At 36.9% G+C, this 16725-nt stretch overlaps 1 protein-coding gene across 2 annotated transcripts; it reads left to right on the top strand.

Moving 5' to 3' along the window:
• The first annotated feature begins 9157 nt into the window (after positions 1-9157).
• LOC114621504 (prohibitin-like) lies at positions 9158-10106 on the top strand. Of its 2 annotated transcripts, XM_028767788.1 has the most exons (2): positions 9158-9574; positions 9926-10106. In XM_028767788.1, exons 1-2 carry the CDS (start codon positions 9158-9160, stop codon positions 9974-9976), a joined length of 468 nt encoding a protein of 155 aa, XP_028623621.1. In that variant the 3' UTR covers positions 9977-10106. The 2 variants fall into 2 exon arrangements, with proteins under 2 accessions (XP_028623621.1, XP_028623611.1); XM_028767778.1 differs by having other exon boundaries at positions 9158-10106.
• Positions 10107-16725: the final 6619 nt, after the last annotated feature.

Genomic DNA, 16725 nt, shown 5'->3' with positions numbered 1-16725 from the left:
GGAGGGAGAGAAAAAGAGAGAGAGAGAGAGAGAGAGAGAGAGAGAGAGAGAGAGAGAGAGAGAGAGCACTTCAACCAGGATGTATTATATGAGAGAAGAACACGTAAACATTTTAAGAGAGAGTCTCTCAAAAATTAATGTGAATGAGACTAAATGATCAAATACATGAATCTGCAGGGGAAATTCTCATTAAACCACCATGCAAACAGTCTAAAATATTTAAATGCATAAACATGTGCTATGCAAAAGAAAATCTAATCAAAGTTAGTTGAGCTCTATTAACATAGAAAATCAACTTTAAAGTTAAAAGCAAAAGTGATATCTGCAATTGGGAAAACACATGCACATGTGCAAACACACACACACACACACACAAAACAAACAAACACACATACACTCCAAGGGAAAAATGAGATGTAGTAATACATTGTAGAGAAAAGGAAAATAGAAAGTCAACTGTTCTTCAATGATACATAGAGAAAAATAGAGATTTCTAAATGCACAAAACAATTGCAAATAGATTAAAAGGTCAAAAGTTAAAGCCTCAAAACTTTAGTAATTATGTAAGATGATAATATTAGGAAGAATTAAGACAAGATAGGAACAGAAAAATACTTCTAAAAGTTAAAAAGAAAAAGTCAACTCAAATGAAAAATAAGAAAAGATACTATAGGCATTTTCTAAAAAGGAAACATAAGATAAGTATGATGAAAAACTGAAGTTGGAGGATTAAGGGAGACTAAGAGGTAAGAAGCCTTACTCTGCATACAAGAGGAACTGAGTTTTAAACAGTATACATAACAAACAGTGCCCACTCAAAAACCAGGATGTTTCTGTGTTTATCTGTTACCCCAGCATAAGAGGTTGGTGACAAGCAGATTCTTGAAACCTCTTGGTCAGGAAATCTTTACTGCTCAGTGACATGTGAAAACTGAGACTTAAAGATGTTACATCATATTAAGATGTCAAATTTTAAAGTTGTTTTCTTTTTTCATTTATTTATTTATTTATTTATTCACTTTACATCCTAATTGTAGCTGCCCCTCTCCTCACAGTTCCCCATCACATGACCCCTCATCCCATTTACCCTTCCCTTCACCTCTGAGAAGGGAGAGGGCCCATCTGGGAAACAGACCCAAGAGGAAACTCAAATCACCACAAGACTAAGTACATCCTCTCCCACTGAGGCCAGACAAGACAGCTCGGTTAGGCAGCAAGATCCACAGGGAGGCAACAGAGTCGTCACAGTGAGTATCTGTCTTGCCACAACAAGGCTGTATGCCAGGATGGAATCAATGACTACTCCTGCTTCTGTAGGCCTGGATACCAAGGCAGGCATTGCAACTTGGAAGTAGATGAATATGTTTCTGATCCCTGCATGAATGAGGTTGTGAGCCTTCATGATATAGGAAGATAAATGTGAGTTGGTCCTCAAGAGTATTGTGGTGTGAACTGTGAGTTGGAAATGGTGGATCTTAGCCAAGTCTACATGGTGCCACGTCTCAGGATGTTCTTGAGCCTTACTTCTCTGACTATGCACTTGGATTCCTTGGAGACCACTGTGTACTCAACTTTGATGACTGGGCCATTCAGCCACATCTCCATGGAGGTCTGTATAGTGGAAGAAACAACGATCACTATGACTGCACAGGCAGTGGATTTACAGGGACACACTTTGGGAACCTGATGCCCCTTTGTTGGTCAAAGCCTTTTCACATGATACAACATGTTAAGACACTGTTGACAGCTATATTTGTCACCACTGGCCTAGATACACAGATGTTCTATATGAAGTGTACATAAGTGAACACAGTAGCAACCCCTGTCAATATGGGGGAAAGGTGCCAAGCTGTCCTCAGAAGATCTATATGAACACATTGCTTGCCTGATTTCCTCCTTCAAAGACCTTGGAGACTCAGACTATGTTTGTATCTGTTAGCCTAGATTCACACACAGGAGCTTGGCATAACTGTCCTCTGAAAGACTCTACCCAGCAGCTGACTAAAACAGATGCAGAGACTCACAGTTAAACATTAGACCAAGTTTGAGATGTCTTGTGGAAAAGGAGAAAGACTGAAGAAACTGGAGGAGAGAAAAGAGGGACTCCATAGAAGACCAACAGAATCAACTAACAAGGATCTTTGAAGAGAACATCCCAGAAACTGAATCACCAACCAAGGAGCATACAAGGGCTGGACCTAGACTCACTGCATATATGTAGCAAACGAGCAGCTTGGTCTTCATGGCAGTCCCCCAACAACTGGATTAGGGGCTATCCCTGCCTCTGCCTGATGCTCATGGATCCTGCTCGCCTAACTGGGCTGTCTTATCTGATCTCAGTGGGAAAAGATGTACCTAATCCTGCAGTGACTTGAGGTGCCAGGATTCATTTTGCAATTAAAGCAATACCAGGTGTCTGTTACATTCTTGCCAAAAACAATGCTATGCTCAAAGGTTTTCCATAAGACAGTTATTGCTTAGACATAGCCAACAATTTGGCCGAAGACTATAAAGATCTAAAAGTTCAGAATTTTAACATATTAATTAAGAGAGTTTCCTTTGGACCAGATATACCTATATATTCACATGCATTCACAAACACACACACACACACACTAAAACAAGCCTAAACTTTGCTGTAGTAAAATGATAATTCACACTAAGCCAAGTTGCAAAAATTTTAGATGTTAGTAATATTATAATCCAAAAAGAATTCTAATTGAGTGTTCACTATTCACTAAGTATTCACTATTTGAGAGTATCTACACACTGTCATCTGGTTTGGAAAACAATGAGCCAAACATACTTAGGTTCAAATGAAATTGCATTTAATTTACCCTATCTTTTTTACTCCTAACACACATGCAGAATTACACAGAGCATGGATGTTCAGAACAGCATTATTCAGATTATTAGATGATTGATGAGATACTGAAAAAGAACTAGATGATTCTGATGAATGAATTCTTTAACTGGGAGAAAAGTCAGCTCATATGGCATCAAGAACAATGCACTTTAAAGTGATAATGCAGATAATAAAATAGTATATCACTTACAGTGAGAATGGGAGGATGGACATTGAGATATATTGTATTCATCTATTAAACTGTAAAAGAATTAGTAAAATAGAGTCTAAATATTTTAAATAAACTGCAGTTAAAGTACAATGTCCTGATCTTGTCTCTAAACACTAATGGGAATGAGTCTCAAAAGTATATACTTAGAAAACCATGAAAGTACCAAGAGAAAAATACTTCAATTCTGTTTAAAACATTTTAAAAATCTCCGGTAAATAATTATCATATTCATTTTACATATGCATATGTTTGGAGAAAATGTTAGGAGGAGAGAGCATTATGTGTATGCTCCAAGTTGGTGGTTATAGCCAGTGGTGGGAGAAAAGCTCAGAACAAGATTCATTGTCCAGATTCTGTTTCCTGTTTTACCTGGTAGATTCATGATACTCATTTCCTGATCCATACACACAAGGGCACTATGATCATTCTCTATATTTATTCAATTTTTTCTTTATTGAAGTTCCTGTATGGTGTGTTTTGTTAATTTTTAGAAGTGGGCTGAATCTGCCACACTATCCTTTTAGGGAGGAGAGGCTGAAGCATAGAAGCTGGAGATGACGGGGTGCTGCGAGTTACAGCAGCAGAGGCACAAAGAGAGTGTCTGGGAATTTCTAAATGGTATTGGTTCAGAGACAGGGGATCTAATCACTGAACATTCAGTATAAACAAAAGGATAAGAATAAGCGACATAAATCTGATAAAGAGGAATTCCCAAGCAGCCCTGAAAACAGGGCAAACTACTGCTTGAACTGGGAGAAAAGGGTCTCGGGATATTTAGGTTCTTTCGCTATTTCTGGAAGTTTGAAGTAGCTGGAGATTATTATTTTACTTCTGCTTTGAAATCTACAACATGCTATATGGCCTACAGAAAAATAAGAAAAATTTATAAATGTAATTAAAATAAAACAAATTTTCTTATATTGAATGTTAACTATCTGAAGCTTTGTGAAACATTAGGTCTTTTATCATTTAGAAGTAAACTCCACCAGACAATCTAAATCTGAAAAACAATGTATAAGTTTAAGTCAGTGAAGTTTCCCTTGGAATGCTGATGTTCTTTATGGAGTTAAAATTAGCAATGAGTATAGTCTGAAATCATCAACACATTCTCCAAGAAGTTAACCCTCTTCCAGGAAGACTCTTAACCTCAGGGCAGTAAAGCCTTTCTGTTTATTCTACAACTGCTATAAAATGGCACTGATACTTCCTGCTGTCCTTAAGAGATGCTACAAAATGATTGCTCAGATACTTTAAAAGAACTAGATGGTTCTAGGGAATGAATGACAAGTAGGGTATTGTTGTATTTGTTTTTTTTTTCCCTTAATGAACTCTAATTTTTTGATTGGTATCATTCCAAAAATTATAAATGAGGAAAAAATTTATGTGTTGTCTTCCAGAGGGCAGTTGAACTTTGTTCAGAAATGCTTAAGAAAACATCCGGTGGGATGTTTGCTGATGGAGCTCTGTCAACTCATCTTTAAATTTCCTTTCTAGAAGAGTACAACAGCTACAGAGTCCAAATGCCAGAAATACTTTTGTATCACTGAGATCTCCTCTCCTACGAGCCACAAAGCAGTTCTAACCAGCTACTGCTGGAGGCCTAGATGTGTTGTTTATTCAAGTGCAAGCTGAAGGTTAAAGGATAACAGAAAATTGTGAGTGTCAGGGCTAGAGCCAGGAACTCATCATCAGAGTTTCACAAATGAGAAGTGTTTGTGTGTGTGTGTGTGTGTGTGTGTGTGTGTGTGTGTGTGTGTGTGTAATATTCCCCCACTTAACAGCACTTAATCACCACACCAAATGGCCAACAAAGGAAAATGTGTAACATTTTTACAATTAAGAGCTGAAGCATAGAACATTTGGTCAGATGAGATGAGGTTACTCTTTGGCCCAAAGACTCCTCTCATTTCCTCCTGTCTTGTCCCCCTCCAGGGTTGCAACAGCAGGCATCTCTTGGATGGAGAGATTCTGAGGAAAGGACAAAGGTCATGAATGCATGTGTCTACAAAGAGAGGAATTTAAAAGGAGATGACTCAAATAGCTTTTCTGTTCCTTTGATCTCTTAATCAAATTATATATAAAAGTTACATGGTTTCAGGCATTCCAAATCCAGGCTTGATTTATTTTTCTTAATTTAATTCATTTCCGAAAATACTATTGCATGCTAATCGTGAACAAGTAGTCAAGGGTACACTAACCCTTAAAACTTAGACAATCATCACATTTAAATAACACACAAAAAATCTAAAAACAAATCAGAAAGTGAGATTCCTTAGTTATTTATAATTATTATTTAGCATTGTGCCACACTTTAGAGGTTACATTCATCACTTCCTTGGGATTTATAATTCAGTGAGATTAGTTATGAATATGCTTGTTCACACAGATGTATGACTGGTAATTACATGAGAGTCTGTGAGAGAACCACAGTAAGAAATTGTGTCGTGTGTCGAAATTGAACTGTTCTGAGTACCAGAGGTTTCCAAATCTGGCGTAGTTTGATTTCTGATCCAAGGATAGAGAGATGTTAGTTTCATGGCAAAGAAAGATTATGAAAATTGTTACGAACATTTTAATGTTTTTCAAGATTTGAACACGGGGAAGATTATGCTTTGGCAGGGTTTAGAGTGTAGAATGACTACCTCAAAACTCATCTATATAACACAAACAACAGATGAGAAAAACTGAGGACAGAATCTCTAAATAGTAGAACAGACTCTGGAATAATCACACCCCTAGACAAGTTCCAACACCACTTACAAGGAAGGATGCAGGAGCATTTTTAAAGGTCCAGATGTCTTCAAATGTTGTGACACCTTCATATCTCCTAGTCCCAACGTCACAGTGGCACAAAATTCCTATCATCAATTTCACTCCTTTGGGTTACACAACCCTAAAAGCCATGCATCGTGACTGTTCAATACCTGACATGGTCTGGCTCTTATCTCTCCCGTCCCCCGAGCTCTGTCTCTTGTTTTCTCCCACCCTCTGTACAGCTCAAACATTCTATCAAGTCTCCTTGTTCACCTCCTGTTCCAAGGTCCTCCCTCCTGAAAGTCTCACAGCTCCTCTCCTCTCTTCTCATAGGGTTTTTCACATCATCCTATTTTCTAGGTAGTTAATACTTTTAATAAAAAAAAAAGAATTTCTGAATGATATTATCCAAAAGGATGCCTGTCCTGATCTGCAGGCCAGTCTACATGCATGCTAATGCATGTCAAAAATCCTTTTTCTTTTCACCTTCATTCCAGTTGCAATTATTACTCCTCACTTTAGATCTGTATTCCTTGTTAGAATGAATAAAATGAATACTATATTTTACAGAAGAAATGCTGTATTTGTTTTATCCCTGATATTATAGACAAAAGAAAGAGAAGGGATGAGAGAGGGCAGGGGAGAGAACAAGGGACTTTGTCAACCATTCTTGCTTTAAAAGATTCCTTTAAAAGCTCCCTACCCATGGCCACTTCCAGGTAGCTGATTCTAGTCCAGAGACTATATATGTCACAAACATACCCTAGTATCCAAATGTAGTCCCCATCACTTATTCAGAGATACTCAAGTAGCTCAAACTGAGCCACAAAGACAGAAAGAAAAAAGTCAATCTAAAACCTGTTCAAGTTTTTGAAGTTTTAATCCCATAGGAGTAACTGTATTATGCTCTGGGTTATTGAAATGACATAGAATTTGGTTTATTATATTGATAAGTTTGAGACAGTAAGTATATTAAATATATTTAAGTATAGTAAATGTTGACATATTTAGTGTCTAGTCTTGTCTGATTACATCAGAATTGCTTATGAAATCAAATTAAATTTAATAAATGAGCCCCTATTTAAAGAAATTTGGCCACCAACATTTAAGTTCTAATATCTGCTATGTTGATGCATCAAGATAATTAATAAATTCAATAATAGAATATGCCAACAATTGCATTCTTAGGTGAAAGTAAGAAATTTAAGTAAGGTTTAAAGCATTGTTCAAATTAATAAGCTGAATCAAGATCCTAAGTAAATATGAGTTATTAGTTATAATGATAAAATATATATTGAGAATAATGTTAAACTGAAAGGCTAAAAGAAAACTATGCTTTAAATTTTTTACAATTTAATAACCTGAATATTAGATTCAAGGTAATTACAAGAAATTAATTTGTTCATCAAGAGCTGTCTCTGTCCCAAACATGAAAAGAAAGTATATTGTAATATATGCATTGCTATTAGTTGTTCTGAAGATAAAAATAATAGTAAGAATTTCATCAGCTCAAGGAGTTCATAACAACATATTACTGCAGTCTACCTGATTATTATCATGTTGGTAAGCTTGTTTCAATGGATTCATCCTTAACTTACCAAGAGTATGTTTTCTTGGAACATGGTACAAGCTGTGAAGTTTTAACATTTTTTTGTTATGCTTTTGAAAGTGGGTGATGCATCACCATTAACAAGCTTGATGATGTATTTCTTCCATCACACAGGATCAAGGAGAGTGGGTGTCTGAGGACTGGAGAGAACCAGAGAGGGGTAGCAGCTGACATGACTCTGCTTTCATGTCTACATATTGTCATATGTCTATGACAAAGTACCAATATTTTGTTGTTAATCTTTTATTTGGTGGCTTTAATATATCCTTTCACAGGTTAGTCTATAGAACATAATGCTGCAAAATTCTGATGACCATGAAACATAGAAAAGCATTCTGTTTTTTTTTTCACTCTTTTCTAATTTCCACACTTTGGAAACGATTGGTGTTCATCTATGAGAATTCATGGGCTCCATCTGTGTGTGCTGGTGCCTGCATGTGTACTAGCTATTGAACAGAAGTGGCACAGAAAGTAGGAACTTTCCATTCTCATGGAATCCAAGGTCATCTCCTTTCCAGCTGCCATCCACAGTACAAAGCCAGAAACCTGGAAGAATCATTTTCCTATGAATGAGATAACTCTGGGCTTTATATTTATGTGAATGTGAGGGGGATGTATCTGTGGATTTACTATGCTGATTTTGAAACATATTCTATGTAATTTGGGTCACAGCTCATATTTGACAATATCGTGTGTGTGTGTGTGTGTGTGTGTGTGTGCGCGCGCATGCATACACACATGTGTGTAGTTTGTATGTAATGTGTGCATATGTGTGTAGTGTATGTGTGTTTTTTGGGTGTGACATGTATGTGTGGGGTGTGTGTGTGTGTGCATGCATGTGTGTGGTTTGTATGTAATGTGTGCATGTATGTATGGTGTATGTGTGTTGTTTGGGTGTGACATGTATGTGTGTGTGTGTGTAGTGTGTATGTGGTGTATATGTGTGAGTGTGTGGTATGTGTGCTGTGGTGATGTGCTTGTGCTGTGCATGTGCGTGTGCATGTGCGTGTGTGTGCTTTCTTTGAAACTTCTCTAGATACTTGTTCCTGTCATTTTGTGTAATTGAGCCAAAGAAAATAGGTGGCAAAGAGGACAATTTGTTTTACTTGTTTCTTTCAAGATATTTTTCAAACAAATATGTGATTTTGTTTAAAAACCATGAGAAATAAAAAGAAGCACACAAGATCTTTATTGAGAACTATGCTTTAGAAATGGAGAACTTTTCAATAAGGAATCTGAGCACTCCCTCTGCTCTGAAAAAATAGCACCAGCCATCTTAAACCATTTGATATCAACCAGTATATGCATGAATGTAACATGCTGAAGGCTTGTAAACAAAATGAACTATAGGCATCTGGTAAGATTAGACTTGACCATAAGCAATTGAGGAATGACATTTGGGTGTTAAAATTTCCACTGACTTGCTTCATTTTGAAATGGGCACTATCAATGCCAATATTGCTAAAATTGATTATTGACAGGTAAAAATTCTTAAATATAATGGTTTCTTATTTTGGATAAACGAATATATAATATATACATGTATATATGTATATAAATACAAAATATATATAATATATTTATAATAATGGTGTTAAATTTTCATGGAGAGAAAAAATAATGAGAAAAAAATAGGTTTAAAATAATCTTTGCCGCTGGGGAATTCATGTGGAGGTCAGAGTGAAAGCAGGTGTGAGTGGAAGCAACAGAAGGAGTCATGGCTGCCAAACTGTTTGAGTCCATCGGAAAGTTCGGCCTGGCGTTAGCAGTTGCAGGAGGCGTGGTGAACTCTGCTCTATACAGTGTGGATGCTGGACACAGAGCTGTCATCTTTGACCGATTCCGTGGCGTACAGGACATTGTGGTAGGGGAAGGGACTCACTTTCTCATCCCTTGGGTACAGAAACCAATTATCTTTGACTGCCGCTCTCGGCCACGGAATGTCCCGGTCATCACTGGTAGCAAAGACCTGCAGAATGTCAACATCACACTGCGCATCCTCTTCCGGCCAGTGGCCAGCCAGCTCCCTCGTATCTACACCAGCATTGGCGAGGACTATGATGAGCGGGTGCTGCCGTCTATCACCACAGAGATCCTCAAGTCCGTGGTGGCTCGGTTCGATGCTGGAGAATTGATTACCCAGCGAGAGCTGGTCTCCAGGCAGGTGAGCGATGACCTCACAGAGCGAGCAGCAACATTTGGGCTCATCCTGGATGACGTGTCCCTGACACATCTGACCTTCGGGAAGGAGTTCACAGAGGCAGTAGAAGCCAAGCAGGTGGCTCAGCAGGAAGCAGAGAGAGCCAGATTCGTGGTGGAAAAGGCTGAGCAGCAGAAGAAGGCAGCCATCATCTCTGCTGAGGGTGACTCCAAGGCAGCTGAGCTGATCGCCAACTCGCTGGCCACCGCCGGGGACGGCCTGATCGAGCTGCGGAAGCTGGAAGCTGCCGAGGACATTGCCTACCAGCTCTCCCGCTCTCGGAACATCACCTACCTGCCGGCGGGCCAGTCCGTGCTCCTCCAGCTTCCCCAGTGAGGCCAACCGGGCCGGCCTCCATCATTCTGAATGATGCCTTCCTTCTGCCCCACCCCAGAAATCACTGTGAAATTTAATGATTGGCTTAAAGTGAAGGAAATAAGAAATAAAGGTAAAATCACTTCAAAAAAAAAAATAATAATCTTTGCCAGAAAACTAACTAAATCCAGTTGAGAACAGATAGGTTGTAATTTTTGCCAATTGCTGAAATTATTGAAATGATATTTATCCAACATTTATCAGTACTACTGTAATCTTTATGCTGTCCAGGCAGATTCTATTGCCTGTGTGGCTTCTCTTCCTTAGATGCAAAATGTTGTTACATTTCTTAGGACTGCATATTTTCATTATGCATTAAGTAGATGTGTTGGTAGAAGATGTGTCCCAAATAATCCAAAACAATATTTTTCATAGTTCATTTGAATGGGTTTAATTTAGCATTTGAAGATTATAAATGATTGATCTACATTGACACATATGTTGTAAGTATTTGTTATTTGTAAGAATTCTACTTATTCAATCTTCAAGGCCCAAGTCAAGCATTATTTAAAAAATAAAAAAATAGAAAAGAAACCAAATATTACTTCCAAATAAAGAATAATGATTCCTTTGGAAATGACACTATTGAGTGTGAATGCTAACTTTCATATTGATCATATTATAATTGTTCTTCTGTATCCATCTTTCTGTCTACACTGAGAATTCCAAGTGAAGAACAATTTCTTCCCCAGTTATATTTCTAGAAAGCAAAGACCTATTAGAAGATGTGTCTGTTGCTACTGCTCAGTAATACTTGCACACAATGTACAAGGACAATAGTACAGTTCCAGGAACATAGCAGGAAGTCCACCTTCTAAGTAGGCCTCAAACCAATCAGATAACAACCTAGCTTAAGCCCATAACACACCCTCTTACTGGATTGCATTGTATGGCACTTATTGCCTTACAAGTCATTACTGTAGTTTGCAGGAATCACAACTGAGTAAGACTAAAGGAATTTTCCATACAAGTAGTTTACCTTATGGCACTATGAAGGCTAAGAAATGGGGAGGATGTTTCTGATTCAGTTTTAGATGGAGTTCTCAGTCCCTTATGACAAAAACCATTTAATGTCTTTTAATTGTAATGTCTTATTATCAAGTGTTGGTCGTCATTGCTAAGTTTATGAAATGGTAGGTTTCTCTGTGGCTTTTCCACTGATCCTCAGTTAGTTGCTCGTTCCTTCTCCCTCTTTCTCTTCTCTGTCATCCCAACACTTTCCTCCATTAGATGTTTCCATTCTCAGTATGCTACCCTTTCATATTTGACATATTTTACTAACTCCTCTATATTAAAGTGCTTCCCCAAATGGGACCTTTCTATATTTTTGGCTTCTATTGTCATTCAGAATTAAATGTACTACTTTAAAAATCTAGTTGCTAGGGTCAAAATATAAGGGAGAATTTGAGGCAACTATAATTCTCGGCCTAGGTTACCTAATTCAATTTAGTATTTTTCAGAACTATCCATTTTTTTTCTGCTGCAAATTTTATAAGCTCATTCTTTTTACCACTGACAAAAATTCCATTATGTATATGAACAAAAACTCATCAGTTGATGGACATATTCACTGATTTCAGTTCCTTACTTTTATGAAAAGTGCCACAATGAACATGGAAGTGCAAGCTGTATGTATTATATATGTGTGTGTGTGTGTATGCATATATATGTATAGGAATATATATAATATACATATATACATATACACGTGCCCATACACATACATCATATATATGCATATGTATTCATATATGTTCATACACACACACACACATACATATGGGTATAAAATTTTTTGGAGTTTAGCCAAAGGGTGGTATTGCCGCATCTTGTGGCAGGTCTAATTTAGCTGTGAAGAATCTGCCACACTGATTTCCATAATAGTTGCACCAGTCTATACTCCCACAAGTAGTGATTAAGAGTTACCCCTTTCTCCACATCTTGCTTAATAATACTTGTAATTTTTTTATATACTAGTCACTCTGAATGGAGTTAGATGAAATCTCCAAATAATTCTTAATTGCATTTCCCTGTTGGCTAAGGATTTTTAATAACTTTAAAAAATATTTATTACACAATTGTGTCTCTTCTTTAGAGAACTGTGTTTACTTCCATAAACCTTTTTAATGGTTTTTGTTTATTTGCTTTTTGCTTGCTTGATGTGTGGCTTTTAAAGCTCTTTCTACAGTCTAAACACTAATTTTCTGTTATATATATATATATACTTTTTAATTTCGTAAAGTTCCATTTGATGAATGCTGATCCCATTTCCTGGTGACCAGAGAATTTTTCAGAAAACCTCCTACTCATGCCCACATCTTTAAGTGTACTATTTGCTAGTAGATTCAAAATTTAAGTCTAACATTAAAGTCTCTGATACATTTGTTACTGATTTTTGTACAGAGTGAGAGATAAGAATGAAATTTCACTCTCTCACATATTCAAATGCAGGTGTTGCCCAGCTGTTCGTGAGGAGGCTGACTTTTCTCCAGTGTGTGTTTTGAAAAACTCAGGTGATAGAAGTTGAATGCACGTGTATATTTGGGTCCGCTCTTGTATTTTTACTGATTTGGTGAGATTTTTTTTGTGCCAGTACTATATTGATTTTATTGCCATTGTTCTATATTATAAATTTCAAGTATGGTGATGACTCAGTTTATTGTTTTTATTATTATTATTATTATTATTATCATTATTTGCTCAATAATCTTTTGTGATTCTGTATGAATTTTATGAATATTTTTCCTACTTCTTTGAGAACTGAGGTAGAATGTCTATTGAATTGGTCTAAATTTATAGACTACTTGTGATACTATGGAAAATTTCACAATATTTGTTCTACAAATCCATGAAAATAGGAGGTCTTTCCATCTTCTAATGTCTTCTACTTCTTTCTTCAGTGTTTGAAAGCTTAAAATATTTTTTTTTTGGAGCAGGACCTTACTCCATAGTCAAAGCTAGCTTCTAACTCCCAATTATTCTGCCTTGACATCCCAGGGATTAAAGATGTTTACCAACCTTCCTTTTAGACTGTGGGATAATATTATAAAAGACAACCTTACAAATTATGGCTATAAAAGTTCTTCTGTATCTACATACATTAATTCTTTTTTATTTTATGCTGTAGAAATATTTGAGAAAGTAACAGTAATCTCATCAACCATTTTGCATCTCAGAAATTCCCCTCTGAAAAACAAACCTCTAGACCCATCCCATGGGACAGAGCCAACCCCTGGCAGTACTTTGTTATGCTATGCTTGCAGACAAAAATCTAGCACAACTCTCCTGAGAGACTTCATGCAGCAGTGGATAGAAGAAGAGGCAGAGACCCACAGCCAAAGCTCCAGGCAAGTCTCCAGGGGTCTTATGGAATAGTGGGACATAGAGATGAGGAAGGGAGAAGGGTCAAGGAAGGCGTAAGAACTATAATATCAATTAATCTGGGCCCGTGATGGTTCACAGAGACTGAACAACCAGTCAAAGAGCATGCAGAGGCTGACCCCAGGCTCCCTACAGATTTGTAGCAGACGTACAGCCTGGTCTTCATGTGGGTAACCTAACAGTTGGAGTGGGGGCTGTCTTTGCCATTGGAACAACTTCTCCTAACTGGGCTACCTGGTTGGACCTCAGTGGAAGAGGATGTGCTTAGTCCAACTGGGACTAGATATCCAAGGGTGAGGTGGAACCCAAATGGCACTTCTCCCTCTCTGAGGAGAAGTGGAGGGGGAAATAGGGGAGGGAGTTGTAAGGATGGGACTGGGAGGAAAGAGAGGGGTGCTACAATAGGAATGTAAAGTGAATAAATAAATTAATTAATTAAAAAAGAGAGGCTCCAGACTTGAAGAGTCATTGTCTTCCAGTTACGCAATATTTCACACAGGTGACAATAGCATGATTTTTTCATACATAGAAATATGCACAGTCCAGTGTGGCCTCTTAGCAGATCTTATCCTGACAAACAAAAATATGTCTTCTGCTTCCTTTTCTACTCTGTTGCTTTCGATGAGAGAAAAATCATGGAGCAAAGAAGAGATATGACTCAGAAAAGAGTTAAGTCAATTCATAGTTCTTGCCCAGATATTCTGTTCTATCAGAAAATAACTCGTTTGAAAATCATTGAAGGACCACTACAGAATCCACAAGCCATCTGCCTGTACAACTCAGCTTGCAGCAAAACCAATGTAATTTCAGAGTTAAGGAAGAAGCCTTTAATGTGTTTCATCTTCTCAAGTTTTAATTTTCATAATGAAGCCAAAAATCTAAGGCAGCAAACTATAGTTAGTGGGAAAACATTCTAGTGACTATGCAGAATAGCTTTTCACAACACAAGAAGAAATGTATACTTCTACTTGTATAGGCAATTTTCTACTTTGTACAGGAGGCTGTATCTTATGAGGTTTTGGCTCCTTAGAGCATTGTGGAGACTATGACTTAGGTAAATTGTGTTCCCCTAGTGTTAATAATTACCCTCAACATGCTGACATGAATGATAATAAAATCTTTGTTGTCTTAGACTGTAGTAAATTATTTTAAAACTCCAACTTCTGTGATAATAAATGTTTCTATGTTTCATTCTTTTATTTCCCTAATTTGCAACCATCCAATGTTTAAGTAAAATAAATTCTGTAAGTATTTACTTGCCTTTACCTTGTGCTAAATCACCCAGAAAAATCACTATTACAAACCTGTAGCAAATGCAGTCAGTGGCACATCACATGCCTAACATATGTGAGGCCCTGGATTGAAGCCATGCACCAGAAGATAAAAGGCGCTGGTTTCAAAGAATGACTATTGGCAACAGTGGTCTTGTTGCATGTATGTTGAACTGAGACCACTGAAGTTACAATTTTACTCTTGATTTGGTTACATCTCTTTGCATTCCAAAAAACAGAACTACATTGTGAAAGCATTCTCACGTCATAAAGAGCTCGAAAGCTTCCATTTTAATATGTTTATATTTTCCCTTTTAAGTTTTTAATTAAAATAAAATTACAAAATTACATAATTTTTCCATCTCTTTCTTTCCTTCAATCTTTTCCATGCTCCCTCCAAATCACTATCTCCATTGCTACACACACACATATGCCAAAATATATAAATATAACCTGATTAGTCCATTAGTGTTATGATGCATATGATTTCAGGAAGAGCACTAGATACAGGATAACCAATTAGGAGCATTATTTCTCTGGCTTTCAACGGTCCTTAATTTTCTATAGGTTTTTGTCCAGGGTGTGGCCTCATGAGATTTTTTCCTTTAATGTTAGCATGTATATTAGTCATGTCTTTGTCTGGGTCTTGTTTAGGTAGCCATATTTTTGCAGTACCATTGTGAAGCATTTTCCTATTATATCTAAGAGATATTATCTCACAGCATATTTCCTGGACTTTTGACGCTTATAAGCATTGTGTCCCATCTTCCATGATGTTTCTTGAGCCTTGGGTGCAAGACTCAAATGTACATGTGTCAAATGTCTGTAAGAAACCCATAAGATAAAATATCCCTTTGACCTTTTAAATACTTAATATAAAACTGATCTTTATGATTGTCTAGCTAGCCTAAATTATTCTTTAAGTCCCTCTTATCCCATGAGAATTCAATGTGTTTTCAAAAAAAAAGAGGAAAAAGAGTTACTCGTACTTAAAACTAGCAACTACATTGGCCTGTTGAAAACATGACCCTTTCTATGTCGATTTTGTATATATATATAGCACACTTTCAAAATGTTCTTTCAAATAATGACCAAGTAAAAGACACAGTATATACACAGCAGTTTAGATTAACAATCTAATGAATGAGAGAGTAGGGACAGGGGAGATAATAAAGGAATACAGTAAGCCATTTTTATAAAGTTAAGTGGTCCTTCAGTGAAGGAGATGGTATATTTTCTTAGAAAACAGTTCTATTTAATGGTTTCTTGAAATTTTAGTGGCAGATATGACTGTTCACAAAGCAGATTAAAAAGTGATAAATGAGACAAAATAAAGATAACAGCAAACAGAGCAGGGTATGAAAATTTATTATCAGTAATAAGTACAGCTCATGAATCAAGACATTAGTGCACTGACCAGAATAGAAAACAAATAGTATGACTTAACTATTAATTCTGACAAAAGCAAGCTCATGCTTTATCCCAAGATATTTGTAATATACTTTTCTTCCCACTAGCAAATTATATTATGAGTGTTGGAATTAATGGGATGTTTTGCCTGGAGCAAACTAAGTGTACAAAGAAGAGTGCTAGAATACTGAGAAAAGAAAGGATCTCTTAATTCAGAAAGGAAAAGGAAAGATAGAGAGTGCCGAAAGACAGACCTCAGATCATCATAATCTAAGCAAGAAGATTTAACAACTACCAGTGAAATTGACTCCGTATGTACTTCTGGAGCTGTGCGTTCCTTGTCACAGATGTTCTGTACAGTTGTAGCAGAGCGTGGAGAACTTTTTTTTTTTTTTTTAGGATTTTGTATGATAGCATCTTTTATTTCATTTTCTGCATATTTATTGACTGTCTGTCATATGCGAAGCATGTTCCACTATTAAAAACAGGTGCAACTAGGAAAGCAATTATATTTTACATCACGTCTGTCATTGGTATATGCCCCATCCTACCAATACTAAAAAATATAGTCAAGTCTGAACTCAGCTTTAACACCAATGCCACAACCTTTTGCCAATCCTGTATCAGCTGCCAATGCAATGAAGAGAA

The sequence above is a fragment of the Grammomys surdaster genome, unplaced genomic scaffold (genome assembly GCF_004785775.1).
Source record: "Grammomys surdaster isolate TR1022 unplaced genomic scaffold, NIH_TR_1.0 63, whole genome shotgun sequence".
NCBI lineage: Eukaryota > Metazoa > Chordata > Mammalia > Rodentia > Muridae > Grammomys > Grammomys surdaster.
Note: the sequence above shows the minus strand (reverse complement) of the source record. Positions and strands in the feature narration are given on the sequence as shown.